Genomic DNA, 17,818 nt, shown 5'->3' with positions numbered 1-17,818 from the left:
TGGGAAAACCACACAAACACCTTGTCCTGGCATTTACTCCACAACCTTCACAGGCTATGCGGTTGATAACGAGAGCTGAAGTCGTTACGTCACATCGAAGGCACTGACGGATGCCAGCTCTTCTGGTTGGTAGACTTTCTGAGCACTGACGTCTGAATGCTGTCTGTATAACACATTGGTTCTGCTGAGCTAGCTGCTAGCCGGCATCCTAATCTCTTGTTTTTTTCCGGGGTAAAGACCTGTATTTCTCTATAACAGGACCGTTGCTTCTATGGGGGAATCAAAATAAGAAATGAAGGACTGGTAGAGCAGTCAGATGGATAATGCAGGATCTAACTCTGTGTGTGTGTATGTGTGTGTGTGCGTGTCAGAGTGTCAGAGTGTTGGATTAGACAGTAAAAATGAGAAGCTAAAGGATGATGCTGCTAAACTGTAGCTGTGTTTGTGTGGGGCCTGGTAGCAGATGTGTGTGTCTGTGTCCCCCTCCCCCCATAATCTTAGCTGCTGAGGGGACAAGGGGGTGGGCTATGTAGCTAGCCTCTAACCCTCTGAGTCTGACTGATATGATAAGCCTGTGTTCGGTAACACTCACACAAAAACGATTTGATATGAGGAACAACGGATCCGTATCTAAGTGTGTGTGAGAGAGGGTGTGTGTGTATGTGTGTGTGTGTGTGTGTGTGTGTGTGTGTGTGTGTGTGTGTGTGTGTGTGTGTGTGTGCGTGTGTAGTTTACAGTCCTGCAGGTCTTTTGGGGTCAACAGCACCGGGCTGTCAGCTGGTAATAATAGTTCTCTACTTCACATGTCCATATCACCTCCACACACACGCACACACACAAGCCTACAGTTAGTTTAAATCTACACCTCAAGTACCCTGCACCCCCGTCCTCTCCTTCCCCTCTCTCCTCTCATCCCTCTTTGTAGATACAATGTCAACACAAGGTTGGCCTTGCCATGGTGACCCTGCAGGCTGGGACGAAACCATGACATTGACACTGCTGCATCCACACACACACACACACACACACACACACACACACACGCACACACAGACAGACACACACGTCAGCCCTGTAAGCCTGGAATGAGGGTCAGCTAAAAGGTTCACGTAGAAATGTAAAACAGATTATGAATTGGGTTGGCGGGGACTGCGCATTCTCTTACTAAAGTATACACCACTGATACCCACTCCTCCTCCCCTCTCCTCCACACACAGCTGTCAAAACAGCATCATCTCCTCTCTCCCCACACAGTTAACTTATCCACTATTTGTGGAACCTGCTTTAAGTTATCGTATACGGCATCGGACTTTACGGTTTGTCAGCTGCTAAGACTGTTGACATTAAATAGCGAGCCAACCAAGATAAAACAATAGATGTTACCCAAGGTTGTATTTCAACCATTTACTCAAGCGTCCTGCTAAAGTCCAACCAGTCAGCATATACTGGGTCTACCACCTTAGTTGACTAACTGACCACAATTGTCCGTCGACAGAATTCAACCTAGAGTCAGCACCGCACCACCAGCCACATTCAATCAGTATAAATACAAATAGTGTATCTAGCTTATCAGTCCCCGCTACTACCATGTTACGTTGACAAGTGGTAATACTTCATATTAGTCAACCACCATAAATCGGTTTATCTATGTTCCTATGCGTGATTGCTAGCTCGATAGCAGCTATTCCTAGTACTACCAGTTAATCGCCAGCATTACTGACGCTGGCTTGCCTGAAACCAGCATCTATCATTGAACTATCATTGCGGCAAGATAATAAGATACCTTCACATGAGGTTGGTTGAATACGAAATAATGCACTGTAGATGAATGAAATGCATCTGCCTCGTTAGCTAGCTACACTAGCCACATCAGCTATCGCGAAGGGTGTTGATCGATCAGCAGTGAAACGCAGAGATTCCTGCCCGTCTTGTGTGTGCCCTCCCCGACCGTCCTGGACCGCCACCACCAGCAGTCTAGCGACGCTAGCCGCGGATGATACGTAAGCTAGACAGCTACAAGACATTCTTTCACATTGTCCTCTATTTCACAGTTTCCTTACCTCATAGTTGTTTTTCCATGCTTTTATAAGTAATAAGATATACTGCTGTGTGTTACAGAGCTCGTAAAATTGAGTAAATTGCCCAATGCTTGTCGATTTTCTGGAATATTTGTCCAGTAATTCCTGTCTCCCCTCCACCAAGGGCCTGCCGCTCGGCTACGCAAATTGGAAAATGGGGTAATAGCGCGAGATGTCGACTGTTCTGAAGCTGACCAGCATTAGCCAATCAGCTAACACAATCGTGTGATGGATAGGACATTGGGCAAATCATAAAACGTTTGGAAGTGTAAAAAATCGTTCTATTGGCTTGAGACGAACCCCTATTTGTGATTGACAAGATTTTCGGTGAACATGATGACAGGAGTGGCAAAAAGACAGACACAAAATGACCAATCAACAATATCAGGCAACTCTCGCATAGTAGCAGTTCATCCAGCCTTTTCGGTATTTATGATATCCTGTTCACATGATTTAAGCTAGTTACATGGTTATGGATCCGTTTGAGTTGAGTTTAGTGGGAAGATTGGCACTGGGAAGCTAGGCTAGCTGATCCGAGTCACCTTTTCTTACATATGATATTGCCCATTTTGCAGGGGTGTGTACTTGTCGGTTATCAGCGACTAGCTAGCATTGTTGGTAAACAGCTTCCCGAGAGTAAGCATCCGTACAGGATCACAACAGCTCTGTCGCCATGAAGGGGCTGTACTGCAAACCGGGGCAGACCACCGCCGACCATAAATTTGTCATACAGGAAACGGTACGTTTCATGTAACTTACAGTATGACACCTAGAGCGTCTCTCGACTATGTAGGTCTACAGATGTAACTGGCATTGTTCTTCATAGTTACTGTGGTCTGTGTGTGTCCTGCGGTCCTGTCTGACAGGATGTACCCACCGTGCTGGACAGTCACCAAGTCAAGGTGCAAGTCAAAGCATGCGCACTCAGCCCCATAAATGTAAAGGTAGGTCATGCATGTTATAGTTGTGTTATAAGAGTGTTTTAACGATGTACGGGTGGCGTGAATTTTGTTATTAGTGATAAGAGATGTGTTGTAGGTGGTGGTATAACTGTATCATAGAGTAATAACAGCTCTCTCTGCCAGTTGATGGAGGAGATGATCATCCAGAAAGATGTGTGTCCGGTTGGCAGGGAGGTGGTGGGCATCATCCTTCAAGGTATCATAGTAACAGTTTCCAAAGTAGCAATGTGATGTGGTGCCCCATAGTCACCATAGTAACCATGTTGGTGTTTCTGCAGTGGGACCCAAGGTGACCTTTTTTCATCCAGGCGATGAGGTTGTGGGTGAGTCACAATGCTCGTTGTCATAGAAACAGTAGCGTTGAAACAGTGTTATGGTTACTGTGGTGACTAAGCAGAGTCTGGTTGCAGGGATCCTGCCATTGGATACGGAGATGTCTGGTCTGAGTGAGGTTATTGTCATGGACGAGTATCATCTGGGTATGGACAACACACTCACAGCTGGTTTTGAGTGTGTGTTGACGGTGTGCTCTAGTGTGTGTGTGTGTGTTTGTCCTCCAGTGCAGAAGCCGGAGAAGGTGAGCTGGGTGGAGGCCGCGGGGGTCATACATGACGGTGTGCGGGCGTACACTGCTCTGCACACATTCGCCCGCATGGCAGCCGGACACACCCTACTGGTCCTGGATGCAGCCTCGGTACGTAGCCATGGCAACCATCGCCAATGAAACTCCTCTCTGAGGCTTCACCTACGGGAGCCAGGTAGGCAGAGATAGCTTTACCTCAGACCTCTGAGGTGTTCTAAGCGTGCGTGTGTGTGTTCTAAGCGTGTGTGTGTGTTCTAAGCGTGTCTGTGTGTATGTTCCAGGCATGTGGTGTTTTGGCAGTGCAGCTGGCCCACTCCCATGGTGTGCGAGTCCTGGCATCTGCCCACTCTGCTGAAGACCAGGCCTTCCTGGAGCAGCTCCGGCCCAGCGTGGGTGAGGAGGGGGCAGGGGTGAGGGTGGTCAGGCCTCCCTGGAGCAACTCTGCCCCAGTGTGAGCGAGGAAGGGGGGATCCTATAAGTTACCCTATATTTTAACTCTAAACCTAACTTTATAATGTTATCAACTTTTAACCCTTAGCAGCCCTAACCCTATACCCTCACTTACGCTAGTATTTTATCCTAACTCCCTGTCTCTGCTCTCCTCTGCCTCATCATCTAGGGGTGCAGGAGTCACTCGTAGGTCAGTCTGTCTGTCTGCTGTCTACTTTGTCTAACTGCCTGTCTGTTTTGCCTGCCTATCTGTCTGTTTTGCCTGTTTGCCTGCCTGAACAGACAGTTCGGTCTAGGTGATTTGAGTGTTTCCATGTGGAGCCAGGGTGAAAGGTGTGTGTGTGTGTCCAGGCAAGGTGATAGGTGTGTGTGTGTTTCCAGGGAGGATGATAGGAGTGTGTGTTTGTGTGTCCAGCCAGGGTGATAGGAGTGTGGAACAGCCAGGTGGACTTGATTGAGGTGTGCATGGAGGAAACAGGAGGGCTGGGTGTCGACATCATCATCGATTCTGGAGGTAAACAACAGAGGCTAGCCTCCCTGTGTGTGTGTGTGTGTGTGTGACTGGTGGTGTGGGTGTTTATGATTTTGTGTCTCCTGCAGTACGGCTTCAGGAGGAGACAGATGCCAGGAGGCTCCTCCCACACAAACATGACATCATCACCCTGCTTGGGGTCGGAGGTCACTGGGTGACCTCAGAGGACAACCTGCAGGTAGACATGCGCACACACACACCACACCCCACACACACAATCACACCCCACTCATACACACCAACGCAATCTGTCCTTCTCTCTCCCCAGCTTGACCCCCCCGACAGCCGGGCGCTCTTCCTCAAGGCCGCCTCCCTCTCCTTCCTCAACCAGGAAGTGTGGACCTCCTCCAGCGCGCGCCAGGGTCGCTACCTTCGTATCCTTTAACCCCTCTCCTCAACTGCCAATTACAGGCCAGCTTTCAGGTTCTGTCTATCTTGTTGAAAACGGTCATGTTAATAGTGGTATCAGGTCATTTGAAGCTGTTACCTTAGCAATTGGCTGTCCAATAGATATCATGAGGAACATTGTAGAGAAACTGTCCACTGGAACCCTCAGGTACTCGCCAACTCAAGCACAAGCAGATTTCAATACTTTATTGTAAAATACATGTCGCATATAAAACTACCTATGCTGGATGTAAGCGACACAACATTGTGTAAACTCTGTTTGTTTGTGTAGACCACAGTTGGAGGAGCCTGTGCCTTTGTATGAAGCTACCGTCTCCATGGAGATGGTTCAGCGTGGCCAAATGAGGAAGAGGCTAGTGGTTCACCTGTGATGAGACTCCAAGTCCCATCAGTCCTCTGGGGGCCAGCCACTTCCTGGTTGTGTTTCAGTATTCCCTCAACTGTCATTTCTCCCCACATCCACATCAGCCAACATCTATCTTTTGATTGACAGCGACAGCCACCTAATAAAGGCTAATAAAGTTTTTCCTTGTTTATATAAAATGTGTGGTGTCTGTTTGTTCAGCTGCCTGGTGTAAAAGCAAGCCCAGGCCAGATCTGAGATCTGTACCCACACAGTCTGAAGGAAGCAGGCACTGCAATCAGCCCTGATCAAGGAGTTCATAGTTCTTCATAAGACCCATGTTTTTCAGGTGCATGGAGAGGACACTTGTGTTTAGACAGGCAGCGATGATGTTGACCTATCAGAGACATCTATTTGCTTCACTCAGCCTGGCTGTGCGCCTGGAGCCTCCGCAACACATCTAAGGAACTACCCAGAATGCCTTGCTCCTCTTGACGTAATTGAGCCACCACCTCCAACTGCTCCCTCAGAACCCGGTCACACTGCTCTCTCAGCCTGGAGATCTACACATACACACAAACAGGACACAAATACAGTCAGAATGTGCTGTACGTTTACCGCCAGGATTATCAGGGCAGCGCTGTCAGGGTTATCAGGGGTCAGGGTTATCAGGGGTCAGGGTTATCAGAGGTCAGGGTTATCAGGGGTCAGGGTTATCAGGGGTCAGGGTTGTCAGAGGTCAGGGGTCAGGGTTGTCAGAGGTCAGGGTTATCAGGGGTCAGGGTTATCAGGGGTCAGGGGTCAGGGTTATCAGAGGTACCTGGTCCAGAATGGTGGCGGTGTCCTGCAGCAGCAGCTGGCAGGTGTGAGCAGCCATGAGGACGCTCAGCTGCTCCGTTTCCTCACTCACTGCTGCCCCCTGCAGGACGCTCTTCCACTGGGGGCTGGAGAACACACATCTCACACACATGCAGACGCCACACACCTTTTCTGTCCAAAATCGCGGAATTAAAACTGGTATTTCTGTTTAGAATAGTGTGTGTGTGTGTGTGTGTCTGTGACAAGTCTTACTAGTGTTCGGGTCTCAGTGACAGTAGTCTTAGAACAGTCATTAGTCTCCAGGATGGCCCGTCAACGCCAAAGGTCAGATTTCTGATAGAGGGAGAGAGGAATGGTGAGGTCATCCTACACTATAGCGTAGCTTAGTGTACAGTTACTGAATGTGCTGTAGTGTTGAATAGCTTAGCATAGCATCAAGAAGCGTAGCTTAGTGTAGCATTGTGTGTAGAATGGTGCAATGTGGCATAGCTTAGCATACATGCATTGACCAAGTTTTGCATCTTACTGTAGTAAGTCATGTTGTTTGAGGAAGAGCAACTTCTGTTCCAGCTGGCCTCTGCCTTCAGCACAAACACACTTTTGCAGGAGCCCTGGAATACACACATAGACACACGCAAACACACATACACACCGTAATACAAACCAGGATACACACAAAGTAGAGGGAATAAGCTGAGGGTTGTTTGAGAGTAACCCAGGATAAGTGATGTGTGTTGCTTGGTGACCTTCTTCTCCCACCTTCCTCCACGTAAACCACTCCATGGGGGTTGTCGGGGGCGACAAAGCCATACTCCAGCAGCAGGCGCTGGTTGTCATGGGGACCGTAGCATATGAAGGCCTGTTGGAACTTGTGGCAGCCTTGAAGGCTGTGCACCTCATAACATCTGGACACCTCGTTGAAACACGCTTGCACCTACACAAACACACACAGCTTCTTTAGTTGCCCAACTTGTCTTCATTTTGTGCACGTTTTGCCAGACCTGTGTGTCTCTGTCTGACCTGTGTGTCAGGGCGGTGGTTGAGGAGGTCTAGGTATGGCGCCAAGGCATAGACATCTTCCTGTCTGGACAGGGAGTGGTTGTAAGGATGCTTCTTGTAGACGGTACGGGTGTTGACGCTACACCAGGCCCAGAGCACAGCCTCCAGAGAGAACACCTCCTCCACACAGCCAACCAGGAGGGGCAGCAAGGACCTGCACCAGACCAATCACAGTCAAGCACAGGCGGAACATTACCACCAGCACCAAAAACAGTCAGTGTCCTTTCTCACCTGAAGAAGGCCAATGAGGAGGCATGGAGCTCCTGGACTTCCTGTCTCTGCTGTAGGGCCCGCTCCCTTACTCCACTCGGCAGAAGGCTGATGACCTCATCAGAGAAGTAGGCGGGACATGTGTAGGAAGTGGGTAGGACTTTTATGTAGGGCATCCAATCGGCATCTTCTCCCAGGTGTCTCTCACATATGAGGAAGGTACACAGGGCCAGCAGAGGAGACACTCGAGGCTGCCACCTGACACACACACACAGCTGTAAATGTGCATTACTACATCTTTCTATGTGCTGTGTGTGTATTTCTTCATGTACTTACTTATTGATGTACTGTGTGTGTGTACTTGTTGATGTACTGTGTGTATGCACCCATTGTTGTACTGTGTGTGTGTTTGTGTGTACCTCTTGTTGTACTGTGTTGTGTATGTTTGTGTGTGTGTGTACTTATTAATGTACTGTGTGTGTACCTATGGTTGTACTGTGTACCTCTTGATGTACTGCCCCAGGTAGCTTTTTAGAACGGTAGATGTGGTCAGTAGACAAGACTCCGGTAAGGAGATGAGTAGTTCACCTGGCTGGACACACACACACATAGCTGTTAGACATGGGAGACACACACACCCAAAGAGAGGGTTTAATGCTGTACTTACCTGGAGAGCTGTCAGGTTGAGAAGACCTCTTCCAGTATCTGAGGGGAGGAGCAGGCCAGGGTCAAAAGTTTACAGAGCATGCAAACTACATTATAACACCCAATACTGCTCTAGCTACCTGAATAGTAGTGTGTACTACCTAGAAAGGGCACTAGGATGGATACTACCTGAGAAGTGTGCTGGGAGCAGCAGTCGTGAGCTGAAGCCTCGCTTCTGCAGCCACCTCCTCAGACACACAAACGGAGGCTCATGAGACAACGTCACTGTCACAAACGAAAACACACAAACACGTCTCAGACCCGACACACAGACAGACTTCCTTAATGTCCAGTAAGCTGAATGGTCAGTAAGCGATGGTAGGAAGCCTACCTGACTGGACAGCTGCTACTCCCTCTCGTTTCCTTCTCTTCCTCCTCGCTCTCCTCCCGCTCCGCCGCGCCATCAGCCGTCACTGTGGCATGAATACATAGCTATAGTACGCATGTGAACGCGTACACTTGCCTAGAGCTTATAACCTAGGTATTTGACTTTCAAACTATGTATTACCAGAGCCCGTTTCTCTGGTATCACCAACAGCACGCTGTTAGTAACTGGTCACATGGCGTGTTTGTTTTTTCGCGTCTGCGCATTGCTGCTACGGAAGCCTACATTATGGTTCACGCTGTCTGTGGTGCAGGCATTTGATCATAAACATCACCTAAAGAGCCATCTGAAAAGTAAGTTATGATTAATCTGTGTGTCATATGTGTTTCCAATAAATAACATTATATATTAATAACAATTGGTATATATATATACTTTTACCGTAGCCTGTAGCCGTAGCCTGTTGTTGTATAGAGTTTGCTAATTTAGCTGACTATATAACTTTGCACCGGATGCAAGTTCGGCTCACAGAAACATTCATGTACCATTAGCGGGCTAGCTAATATAAAATAACATTGGCCGACCATAGTGTTGTAATCTGTATCTCGAGCTAAATTAACCTGTGTGGAAACACTTGCAGAACGGGATATGCTAGGAGTTGCTCTCGTGACAGGATCCAACAAGGGGATCGGGTTCGCCATCGTAAAAGCGCTCTGCAAACAGTTCAATGGGGAAGTGTTTCCTAGCGCAAGGGATGTCTGCCGGGGGACAGCGGCTGTGGAGAGTTTGAAGGCGGAGGGTCTGAATCTGCTGTTCCAGCAACTTGACATTAACGACCACTCAAGCGTGTGCGCGGCCCGGGATTTCTTCCAGCAGGAGTACGGCGGTCTCGACGTCCTCGTGAACAACGCAGGAATCGCGTTTAAAAGTAACATCACTTAAACGTGAATTCTGCTGAACATGGCAGTATGTCGGCTATGGTATGTGGAGTGAACTTAACCCTTGTGTTATCTTCGGGTCATTCTGACCCATCAGTCATTGTGACCCACCGTCGTATTGCGACAAATTTACCTCATACAAAAACAAAGTGAAGCATTTTCTTTTAACTGTCGGGCTGTCTCAGATCCCCAACATTGGAATGGTTAAAATAAAATTATTTTTATTTGTTTTTGTATTGGGTAAAATTGGGTAACCACAAAGTGGGTTCGTTATGAACCTTTGGGTCATGTGACCCGAAGGCAGCACGAGGGTTAAGCTGTGTGTATGTGTGTCCACAGTGGCTGACACCACTCCGTTTGGTACCCAGGCAGAAGTCACCATTCAGACCAACTTCTTTGCCACCAGAGACATGTGTAATGAGTTCCTGCCCATCATCAAACCAGGAGGTAGACACACTCACATGAACACACACTCACTTAACACAGTGCCCTGGTTCTGGAGTCCAGGTCAGGGTTCATCTGTGTGTGTGTGTGTGTGTGTGTGTGTCAGGCAGGGTGGTGAACGTGTCCAGCAGTATGGGCTCCGTTGCTCTGGGCCGCTGTAGCCCCGCCCTCCAGGCCCGTTTCCGTAGCGACGACATCACGGAGGAGGAGCTAGTGTCTCTGATGCAGAGCTTCGTGGAGGAGGCGCAGGCAGGAAGCCACGCCCAGGGGGGCTGGCCCAACATGGCGTACAGCGTCTCCAAGACCGGCCTAACAGTGAGTCAGCAACACAACACACACACATACACCGCACACAGTGGCGTAACTATAGGGAGTGCAGGGAGTGCAGCTGCACTAGGGCCCGTGGCGAAAGGGGCCCGTCCTCGATCTCATCGTAGAAGTTAAACAACCTTACCGGCCAAACCATCTGCTTTCACACTGGAGAACTGACCGGGTCCCTCGCTACGCTCAAAACTTCGGAAGAGCTTACATATGATCCAGTCCCATCAATTCGCAAACATTTCTCAATTATGGTGTGAGTTATTCATAATTATGAGCTATCACCTGCCCAATAAACATTTTAACAATAGTCTTAACAACAGCAAATAATTAGTGTTTGCTGCTAGGAAAAACACTATTGTTATTCTGCATACTTATTATTAGTGTGTTTGCTGCAAGCAAAAACACTATTGTTATTCTGCATACTTATTTTTTTATTTATTATTATTTTCCTCCCACTTTTTTCCGTCGCCTACTCCTTTCACACCGTTTAAGATAGAAACACCGTTCAAACTTCATTTGATAAAGTCTGAACTGCTCTAGTGTGCTATAACTTTTCTCATTGATAAGTTTTTAAGGTATTAAAGTTTAAAGTGCTAAAAAAAATGAATGGGTTTCAATGGTTCAGAATGTTCAAGTCAAATTCAATTGTGACGTCATGCACTGACAGAACTGTTTCTCACCGCGTCAATTTTTGACACTTTAATACTTTCCTGCCTGAATATGCAGACTTTTTACAAATAATATACCTGAACTGTTTATACAATTTTGAAGACAAGATTTAGGGCTTTCTAATGATGTAAATATTTATATGATCATGTTAGGTAAATATTTATATGATCATGTTAGGCAAATCATCCTTTATCAAGACGATTTCACGGAGCCATTCTGACAAAAGTATTCTCCGTCTGCATTACTTTTTTAGAAAACCTCATTTTTAACCACTTTCACTACAAGATAGAGGATAGGTTACAGCGTATGAAATGTGCGTACTTTTGTTGTGAATTCAGAACAGCAGACATATTAAAGATAGACTATTTTGTTTAAAAGTTATGACCACTGAAGGGATGAGTGGGATAACGCAATTCCAAGCTAGCGCGATGGCTCTCCATAACTAAAAACGGTTCTACTTTTTTCCACAATCGACCTAATTGGCCAAACAAGGTATGTACATTGAATTTAAAGTGTACATAATCTAGATAGATTATTTTCTTTAAGAAAGTTTCACAGAAATCTGCAAAAATCGAGGCTCAACACTGTCATATCCGACTCAGCCAGTCACGAACAGCCAAACCGGGGTCACGAAAGGTTTACTGCAGCTGGCGTTACTACGAACAAAAGCTTCGTAACTGAAAAGTTTGTACTTTTAGTTGACGATATTGAACACAGACGTTAAGAAACTTGTCTTTACTCTAAATATCTTCTCCGTTTTCAATTTGAAGCAGTAAATCAAACAGTAGGAATTCTCCCACGACATCCGCTCGCTCTGCTTTGACGAATGTTTTCTCAGTCCCCCATACATTAGACAAGCTAATTTTCGAGCACTTTCAATACAAGATACAGGCCATGTTAGAGTTGATATATATACATAATTGTGTGGGAAATGTAGAACAGCAGACAGATTTGAAATATGATCTTTTGTTTTAAAGTTATGGCCATTCTAGTGACGAGTGCTTACAACGCTAGCTACGACTGTCATCATACAGTACTGTAGCTGCCATAGAACGGCGGAACTGGCTACGTCTATCGTTCGTTACCAACAAACAAATGCTTCGTAACAGTATTTACTTTTTATCGGCGATATAGACAACAGAGGTTAAGGAACTTGTCTTTAATCAAAAGATCGTCTCCGTTTTCAATTTGAAGCAGTATCTAGCTTACTGTAGGAAATCTCCCATTGCATCCTCTCTCTAGCTTCTTCGGCTAAAGATGGACGACAATGACGATGCATGCATTATTCACGCCTACTGTGTTAACACAGTCTGTAAAAATACCACTTTGACACACTTGCAAGAAATGATCCGCTGGCTAGATGTAGCATGATCTTATCTACCACCCACAATAGTTCTGCTTTTTTTGCAGCAGCATTCTGAGTTAAAGTAGCTAGCTTTTCCGGTTGCACAACAAAGTCACATAATGTGACAAGATTGAATTTAAAAAACTCACCAGGGACAACGACAACATCGGCAACCCTGCACTATGGATTATTATTTTGATGTCATCTTTAAATTAAGTGTCTGAACAGGACTGGTTGTGCAGGCACACAAGATTAGTTTCTCCTTCATCTTGAACCTAAAACCTAGATTCTAGGTTAGAAATGTTGACAATGACCAACACTTGCTACGTTACAAGAAACAAGGAACCAATCCGATTGGCCAACGCTCTTCACTGTTCCACTGTTCAAACTTTTTTCTGTTTCTACATCTTTCAATTATTAATACTTTTCAGAATGGGTTTTATTTGCCAAGAAACATCACACAGACAAGGAATTGACTGTGCCAGGAAGGTGCACACATTAAACATATAATAATCTTAAATAAGAAGTGTACAAGTCTAACTAATACTAAGGGTTTAAAAATGTAAAAGGTTTAGAATGAAATAAAATATAAAATGGCTCTAACATAACACTTTAACATTTATGAAATTAAATAAGATACCCTTTTCATCACTCTTTTTTCTCCTTTTTCAACCGTGAGAAAATATTGCAATGCATAACAATGACAGATATACTTTTAACACTGTCACCATTTTGGTTTCAAAGCAACACTTATTTTCACCTTCATACTGCTGACATACTTTTGTCTGCTATGATATTGATAACTGTTATGCAATATACTCTTCATCACTATATTTGCTCATTTTTCTAACTCCAAACTTTTTTCTGTTTCTTCAATCTTTCATTCTTTAATACTTTTAACGCTTAAAAATGTATGAAAGTCAGTAAGATGCTCTTTTCTGTCACTGTTTTTTCTCAATTTTCAACAGTAAGAAAATATCGCAATGCATAACAATGACAGATATACTTTTAACACTTTTTCTCACCATTTTGTTTTTAAAGCACATACCTCTTTTAAAATTGTTGTAAAACCTTCACTATTCAAGCCATCAAAACAATCGTTTCAACTGCTTTCAGCAAACACACACATTTTCTTCAGGAAATGTACCATTCTAGTTAATTTTAACTCATTAGCTTTTTGCTGAATGAAACGAATCTCGTTTTTATTAAGTAATATTTCCATCGAAAAATAGCAAGGATGTCTGGGTAATATTGTTGTCAAAGATTCTATAGCCCGCCCACCCACACATGTTGCGATTGTTTCCCATCCTGTTGTGTTATGTTGCATTGCGTTGCATGTTGAGTAAGCGATAAGTAGGCTACCCCATGCCCTTCAAACACAAAAGTGGCTGCAGGAAGCGGCACGAACGCAAAGAGCAGGATGAAAGGGTGGCAAAGCTGGCCAAATGATCTTCATTTGGATTTTTGGCGAAGAGTGTTCAAGAGGACGCTACGTCTGGTATAGCCTAATTGAATGCATTTAGATATATAAAATGCACGTATAGAGGCCGATAGGCTAAGGCAGCAGCCAGGTTAGATAGGCTATTGTAAACTATGTGCAGGATGTAGTCGGAAAATAGCTAAAGCTAGATAGGCTAAACGTTACGCTAGCATATCTAACGAAAATAAAATCAAATATTCACCATTAAAATGACAGTATTTTTTTTTAGACTATAGCTCAACAACCAATAATTTCGCCTGACTATTGGTCGGTTAAGGGGCCCGTTGGTGAGATCTGCACTCGGGCCCGCCAAGTCGTTGTTACCGCTGACTGCACATCTGTGTAGGTGACTGTAAGGTAGTCCACAGTAGATACAGGTGTGTGTGTGTGTGTTAGGTGCTGTCAAGGATCCAGGCTCGTCAACTCTCCCAGGAGAGACCAGGTGACCAGATCCTGCTGAACGCCTGCTGTCCAGGCTGGGTCAGAACCGACATGGCGGTACCCAACGCCCCCAAGTCACCTGACGAAGGTGCCGTCACTCCCACCTACCTCGCTCTGCTGCCTGCCGGGGCCACACAACCTCACGGGGAGTTCCTGTCTGAGATGACCGTACAGCCCTGGTGACCAGGAGGTCTGCCTGCTTCGTGCGTGTGTATGTGCGTGTGTGTGTGCGTGCGTGAGAGAGAGAGAGAGAGAGAGAGAGAGAGAGAGGTTCCTTCCCGGCTTTAACCATGTCAATCTTTCTGCCTGTGATCTTGATTTGTGATCATGGACTTTGATGTCAGCTGCCCTGTCTGTCTGAGCTGGACCACCAATAAAAGGCATCTGGCCATGGAATTACAATTCTGTCTGTCTGGCTGTTTGAGGAAACAATGGAGGGGCAGCAATAGGAGGAGGGAGAGAGATCAGTTTTCACAGTTTTCTATTTTCAAAAGTGCAGAGTTTACAGAACTGCGATCCTCATGACAACAGTTTGATATGATCATATCAGACAGACTTGAAACAGGTTAATATGCACGTGAGATAAACTATACACGTAAAACAAGGAACATTTTCTTCAGATAAATACATGCTGATTGGCTGGTAGATGTGAGAGCAGGGCTCTCATGAACAGACATTGAATCCTCCTGCTGGTCAATGTAGGGAACAGCAGGGATACAAGTCTGTATACAAGGTGCGTGTGTGTGTGTCTGTATACAAGACGTGTGTGCGTGTGTCTACACAGCCAGGTCGTCAGATCGGACACGGCTGCTTGTGCCGCTGGTCTTGCTGAGCCGGCGATTGTCCTTCAGGAAGTTGCTGTCAGCCAGAGGGGCGGGGCCAGGGGCGCTGGGGGCGGAGCTCTGCGTGTAGGCCAGGGACAGGAAGTCGTGCTGCCGCTCGGCTGCCATGTTGGCAGAGTTCTGCTGGTGCGCCAGGCGGAGGGGACAGGGAGGGCAGCTGGGAGGGGCGGGGCCCACGCACAGGCTGAAGTCTGGGGGCGGGGTGCACGGCGGGGGCGGGGCCCGGGCCTGGGCCTTGCGGAGGCGGAGCCTGACGCATCCTCGCCAGGCCAGGTGGTAGAGCTCGGCGGCCGACAGCAGCAGCGAAACGCCGGACACGGCCATCATGAAGACGATGAACACGTTCTTCTCGGTGGGGCGCGACACGTAGCAGTTGACGGGGTGGGGGCAGGGCCAGGCCCGGCACACGTACAGCGCCCGCAGGAACACGCCGTACAGGAAGTACTGCACCAGCACGAAGAGCACCTCCATGACGGTGCGGATCAGGATGCTGAGCACGTAGGTCTGGAGCAGGGCGCCCCGGAGACGCACGCGGCCCGAGGCCTCCACGCGCTCCCCCTTCTCCCCCCCTCCTCCTCCTTCGCCGCCCCCCCCCCTGGTCCTCCCTGTCGCCCCCCCGGCGGCGCTTCTCCTCGCTGCGCACCGTGTGCATGGCGTGGCCCATGTAGATGAGCGACGGCGTGGACACGAACACGATCTGCAGCACCCAGTAGCGGATGTGCGCGATGGGGAACGCCTGGTCGTAGCACACGTTCTCGCAGCCCGGCTGCTCCGTGTCGCAGGTGAAGTCCTCCTGCTCGTCCCCCCAGGAGGACTCGGCCGCCGTGCCCAGAACCAGGATCCTGAAGATGAAGAGCACCGACAGCCACACCTTCCCCACCACCGTCGAGTGCTCCTGCACCTCCTCCAGGAAGTTCCCCAGGAGGCTCCAGTCAGCCATCGCGCCTCACACACGCTACGACAACGCCTCTCGAGCACCGCACACACACCTTAGTCGCGCTGGACGCGTCTATCACACACAGGACGCACCTCGCACACGCCAAACACGCTGGACACGCCCTGCTCGTCTGGACACACTGTGGATGCTGCGAGAAAGAGCACAGAGATCAGACAGACATCAGAACATGGCCTGTGTGAAATGTGCTGGGTGGGGGGAAGGGCCTAGTAGCTATATTATTGTCCTGTAGTGGGTATTAATAGTTCTGGGTGGTAGGGTGTGTGTGTGTGGGGGGAGGGGGGGAGGGGGGGGGGGAGTTCCGTAGAACAGGCCAGCAATAGACAAGCTCCCACAGTCTCCTTCTCTAGGAAACTAGCTGAAGTCTGAGGGGTGGGTGATGGGGGGGGGGGGGGGGGGGGAGGGGGGAGGAAGTCAACAGAAACAAACAGGCCAGGCTGCTTATCACCCCCACATCCCCCCACCCAGTCCCAGCAGAGCCTGGGAACCAGAGGGCTGGCTGGGGAGACGGAGGCTCAGACTGATGCTATTCCTGAACACTGAGAACACTGCTGCCAGGATGGAGGGAGGGCGAGAGAGAGAGAGAGAGAGAGGAAGAGGCAGAGAGAGAGAGAGAGAGAGAGAGAGAAGAAAGTGGGTGAGAAAGAGAGAGAGAGAGGGGGCATGGTCAGGATAGAACAGGCAAGCCCTGGTCAGTTCCTCTCTTCTTTTTCTCTTTCTAACTCAACCTCTTCCCCTCACTCCTCTCCTCCACTCCCGCTCCTCTCTTTCTCCTCTCCTTTTTTCCCTCTCCCTCTCTTGTTTTACTCTCCCTCTCTTGTTTTACTCTCTCTCTCACTCTCCCTCTCTTCTTTCACTCTCCCTCTCTCGCCCCTCCTCTCTCTCTTTCCCTTTCTTCTTTCTCTCTCGCTGTTTTAATTCGATCTCTTTCTCTCCTCTCTTGTGTCTCTTTTCTCCAGAACGGTCTAATGAAAGGTCTGGAGCTGCTAGATGAACTCTAAATCAGGAGAACGACAGTTAGGATGTATCGAAACAAAGTAAAGACCACGCACACACACGCGCACACACACACACACACATACCTACATACCTGTGGCCAGCTATAGAGGTCAGGCAAAAATGGATGTTCCTCTGTCTCCTGCACAAAGGTTGAGCCTTAGGATGAGTCTTCTCTCTCTCTCTCTCTCTCTCTCTCTCTCTCTCTCTCTCTCTCTCTCTCGATCCTCCTGGGGGGGGATCTCTGGAGTGTTGGGAGAAACACAGGCGACCAACAGGCGACTGGTCTCACTCACACCTCCGCCGTTGTACACGTTTGAATTTGTCGCAATTCTCTCTCTATCTCTCTTGGTCTACTCTTCTACTCTCTCTCTCTCTCTCTTGGTCTACTCTTCTACTCTCTCTCTCTCTCTCTTGTTCTACTCTTCTTCCTTGGACAGCGGACGTCTTCACAGCGACACGGACGGACGGACGCAGCAGTAAAGAAGGACAGTCTTCCGCACAGGGCACTGGCAGAGTGACTGGAATCATGTTCCCCCCAGCCTCACAGCGCTCCTTCTCCCCCTCCTCCCTCCCTCTCTCTCCCTCCCTCCCTCTCTCTCTCTCTCTCTCTCTCTCTCTCTCTCTCTCTCTCTCTCTCTCTCTCTCTCTCTCTCTCTCTCTCTCTCTCTCTCTCTCTCTCTCTCCCTCCCTCCCTCCCTCCCTCATGCCCTGTGTCGCCTCCATGGTTCCAGCAGGGGCATCTACAGGGGAAGTCCGACTCAAAGGGAAAACAATGGCAATTCTCCCCTCTAAACGGCTAAACTTCCATTTGAACTCCAGACCGCTGGAAACACACACGCACGCACACGTTTGACTGACTTTGCCAATAACTAACAGGCTGTGTCCAACCCGCTGACTGCAACAAGGCAGT

At 48.0% G+C, this 17,818-nt stretch overlaps 4 protein-coding genes across 10 annotated transcripts; 2 read left to right on the top strand and 2 right to left on the bottom strand.

The window, feature by feature from the left end:
• Window positions 1-1,576: 1,576 nt before the first annotated feature.
• On the top strand, window positions 1,577-5,547 carry cryzl1 (crystallin, zeta (quinone reductase)-like 1). Of its 5 annotated transcripts, none has more exons than XM_067260133.1 (15): window positions 1,577-2,000; window positions 2,119-2,237; window positions 2,654-2,817; window positions 2,945-3,022; window positions 3,164-3,236; window positions 3,319-3,363; window positions 3,451-3,519; window positions 3,601-3,734; window positions 3,905-4,016; window positions 4,243-4,263; window positions 4,489-4,587; window positions 4,674-4,783; window positions 4,874-4,979; window positions 5,116-5,161; window positions 5,285-5,547. In XM_067260133.1, exons 3-15 carry the CDS (start codon window positions 2,752-2,754, stop codon window positions 5,382-5,384), a joined length of 1,059 nt encoding a protein of 352 aa, XP_067116234.1. In that variant the 5' UTR covers window positions 1,577-2,000; window positions 2,119-2,237; window positions 2,654-2,751; the 3' UTR covers window positions 5,385-5,547. The 5 variants fall into 5 exon arrangements, with proteins under 5 accessions (XP_067116234.1, XP_067116232.1, XP_067116236.1 ...); XM_067260131.1 differs by having other exon boundaries at window positions 2,119-2,504; XM_067260135.1 differs by lacking the exons at window positions 2,119-2,237; window positions 4,243-4,263 and adding an exon at window positions 2,245-2,346 and having other exon boundaries at window positions 1,578-2,000.
• On the bottom strand, window positions 5,185-9,130 carry setd4 (SET domain containing 4). Of its 3 annotated transcripts, XM_067260129.1 has the most exons (13): window positions 8,916-9,085; window positions 8,658-8,820; window positions 8,481-8,562; window positions 8,279-8,374; window positions 8,112-8,149; window positions 7,948-8,036; window positions 7,466-7,702; window positions 7,196-7,388; window positions 6,935-7,109; window positions 6,702-6,786; window positions 6,428-6,508; window positions 6,177-6,300; window positions 5,185-5,919 (listed from the first exon to the last, which is right to left on the bottom strand). In XM_067260129.1, exons 3-13 carry the CDS (start codon window positions 8,551-8,553, stop codon window positions 5,776-5,778), a joined length of 1,335 nt encoding a protein of 444 aa, XP_067116230.1. In that variant the 5' UTR covers window positions 8,554-8,562; window positions 8,658-8,820; window positions 8,916-9,085; the 3' UTR covers window positions 5,185-5,775. The 3 variants fall into 3 exon arrangements, with proteins under 3 accessions (XP_067116230.1, XP_067116231.1, XP_067116229.1); XM_067260130.1 differs by lacking the exons at window positions 8,658-8,820; window positions 8,916-9,085 and adding an exon at window positions 9,095-9,130; XM_067260128.1 differs by having other exon boundaries at window positions 8,481-8,820.
• On the top strand, window positions 8,643-14,514 carry cbr1 (carbonyl reductase 1). Its single transcript, XM_067260137.1, has 5 exons — window positions 8,643-8,827; window positions 9,115-9,402; window positions 9,752-9,859; window positions 9,963-10,171; window positions 14,068-14,514. The coding sequence occupies exons 1-5, from the start codon at window positions 8,710-8,712 to the stop codon at window positions 14,293-14,295; spliced, it is 951 nt and encodes a 316-aa protein (XP_067116238.1). The 5' UTR covers window positions 8,643-8,709; the 3' UTR covers window positions 14,296-14,514.
• On the bottom strand, window positions 14,385-17,364 carry LOC136965856 (gap junction alpha-5 protein-like). Its single transcript, XM_067260136.1, is given in 3 exon segments — window positions 14,385-15,546; window positions 15,548-16,039; window positions 17,000-17,364. Coding segments are annotated over 2 exon segments (1,005 nt in total). The 5' UTR covers window positions 15,895-16,039; window positions 17,000-17,364; the 3' UTR covers window positions 14,385-14,888.
• Between the last annotated feature and the right edge of the window lie 454 nt (window positions 17,365-17,818).

Source organism: Osmerus mordax, chromosome 22 (genome assembly GCF_038355195.1).
Source record: "Osmerus mordax isolate fOsmMor3 chromosome 22, fOsmMor3.pri, whole genome shotgun sequence".
NCBI classification, from domain to species: domain Eukaryota; kingdom Metazoa; phylum Chordata; class Actinopteri; order Osmeriformes; family Osmeridae; genus Osmerus; species Osmerus mordax.
This window is presented reverse-complemented; position numbering and strand designations above follow the sequence as displayed.

Bases quoted from the DNA above. Each gene is read 5' to 3' on its own strand.
- cryzl1 (XM_067260133.1), top strand. From the start codon at position 2,752: ATGAAGGGGCTGTACTGCAAACCGGGGCAGACCACCGCCGACCATAAA. The intron at 3,364-3,450 runs GTGAGTCACAAT...GTCTGGTTGCAG, and splicing joins TCCAGGCGATGAGGTTGTGG to GGATCCTGCCATTGGATACG. The intron at 5,162-5,284 runs GTACTCGCCAAC...TTGTTTGTGTAG, and splicing joins CTGTCCACTGGAACCCTCAG to ACCACAGTTGGAGGAGCCTG.
- setd4 (XM_067260130.1), bottom strand. From the start codon at position 8,553: ATGGCGCGGCGGAGCGGGAGGAGAGCGAGGAGGAAGAGAAGGAAACGA. The intron at 8,150-8,278 runs GTAGTATCCATC...TCCTCCCCTCAG, and splicing joins GCTCCCAGCACACTTCTCAG to ATACTGGAAGAGGTCTTCTC. The intron at 7,389-7,465 runs GTGAGAAAGGAC...GGTCTGGTGCAG, and splicing joins TCCTCATTGGCCTTCTTCAG to GTCCTTGCTGCCCCTCCTGG.
- cbr1 (XM_067260137.1), top strand. From the start codon at position 8,710: ATGGCGTGTTTGTTTTTTCGCGTCTGCGCATTGCTGCTACGGAAGCCT. The intron at 9,403-9,751 runs GTAACATCACTT...GTGTGTCCACAG, and splicing joins CGCAGGAATCGCGTTTAAAA to TGGCTGACACCACTCCGTTT. The intron at 10,172-14,067 runs GTGAGTCAGCAA...TGTGTGTGTTAG, and splicing joins TCTCCAAGACCGGCCTAACA to GTGCTGTCAAGGATCCAGGC.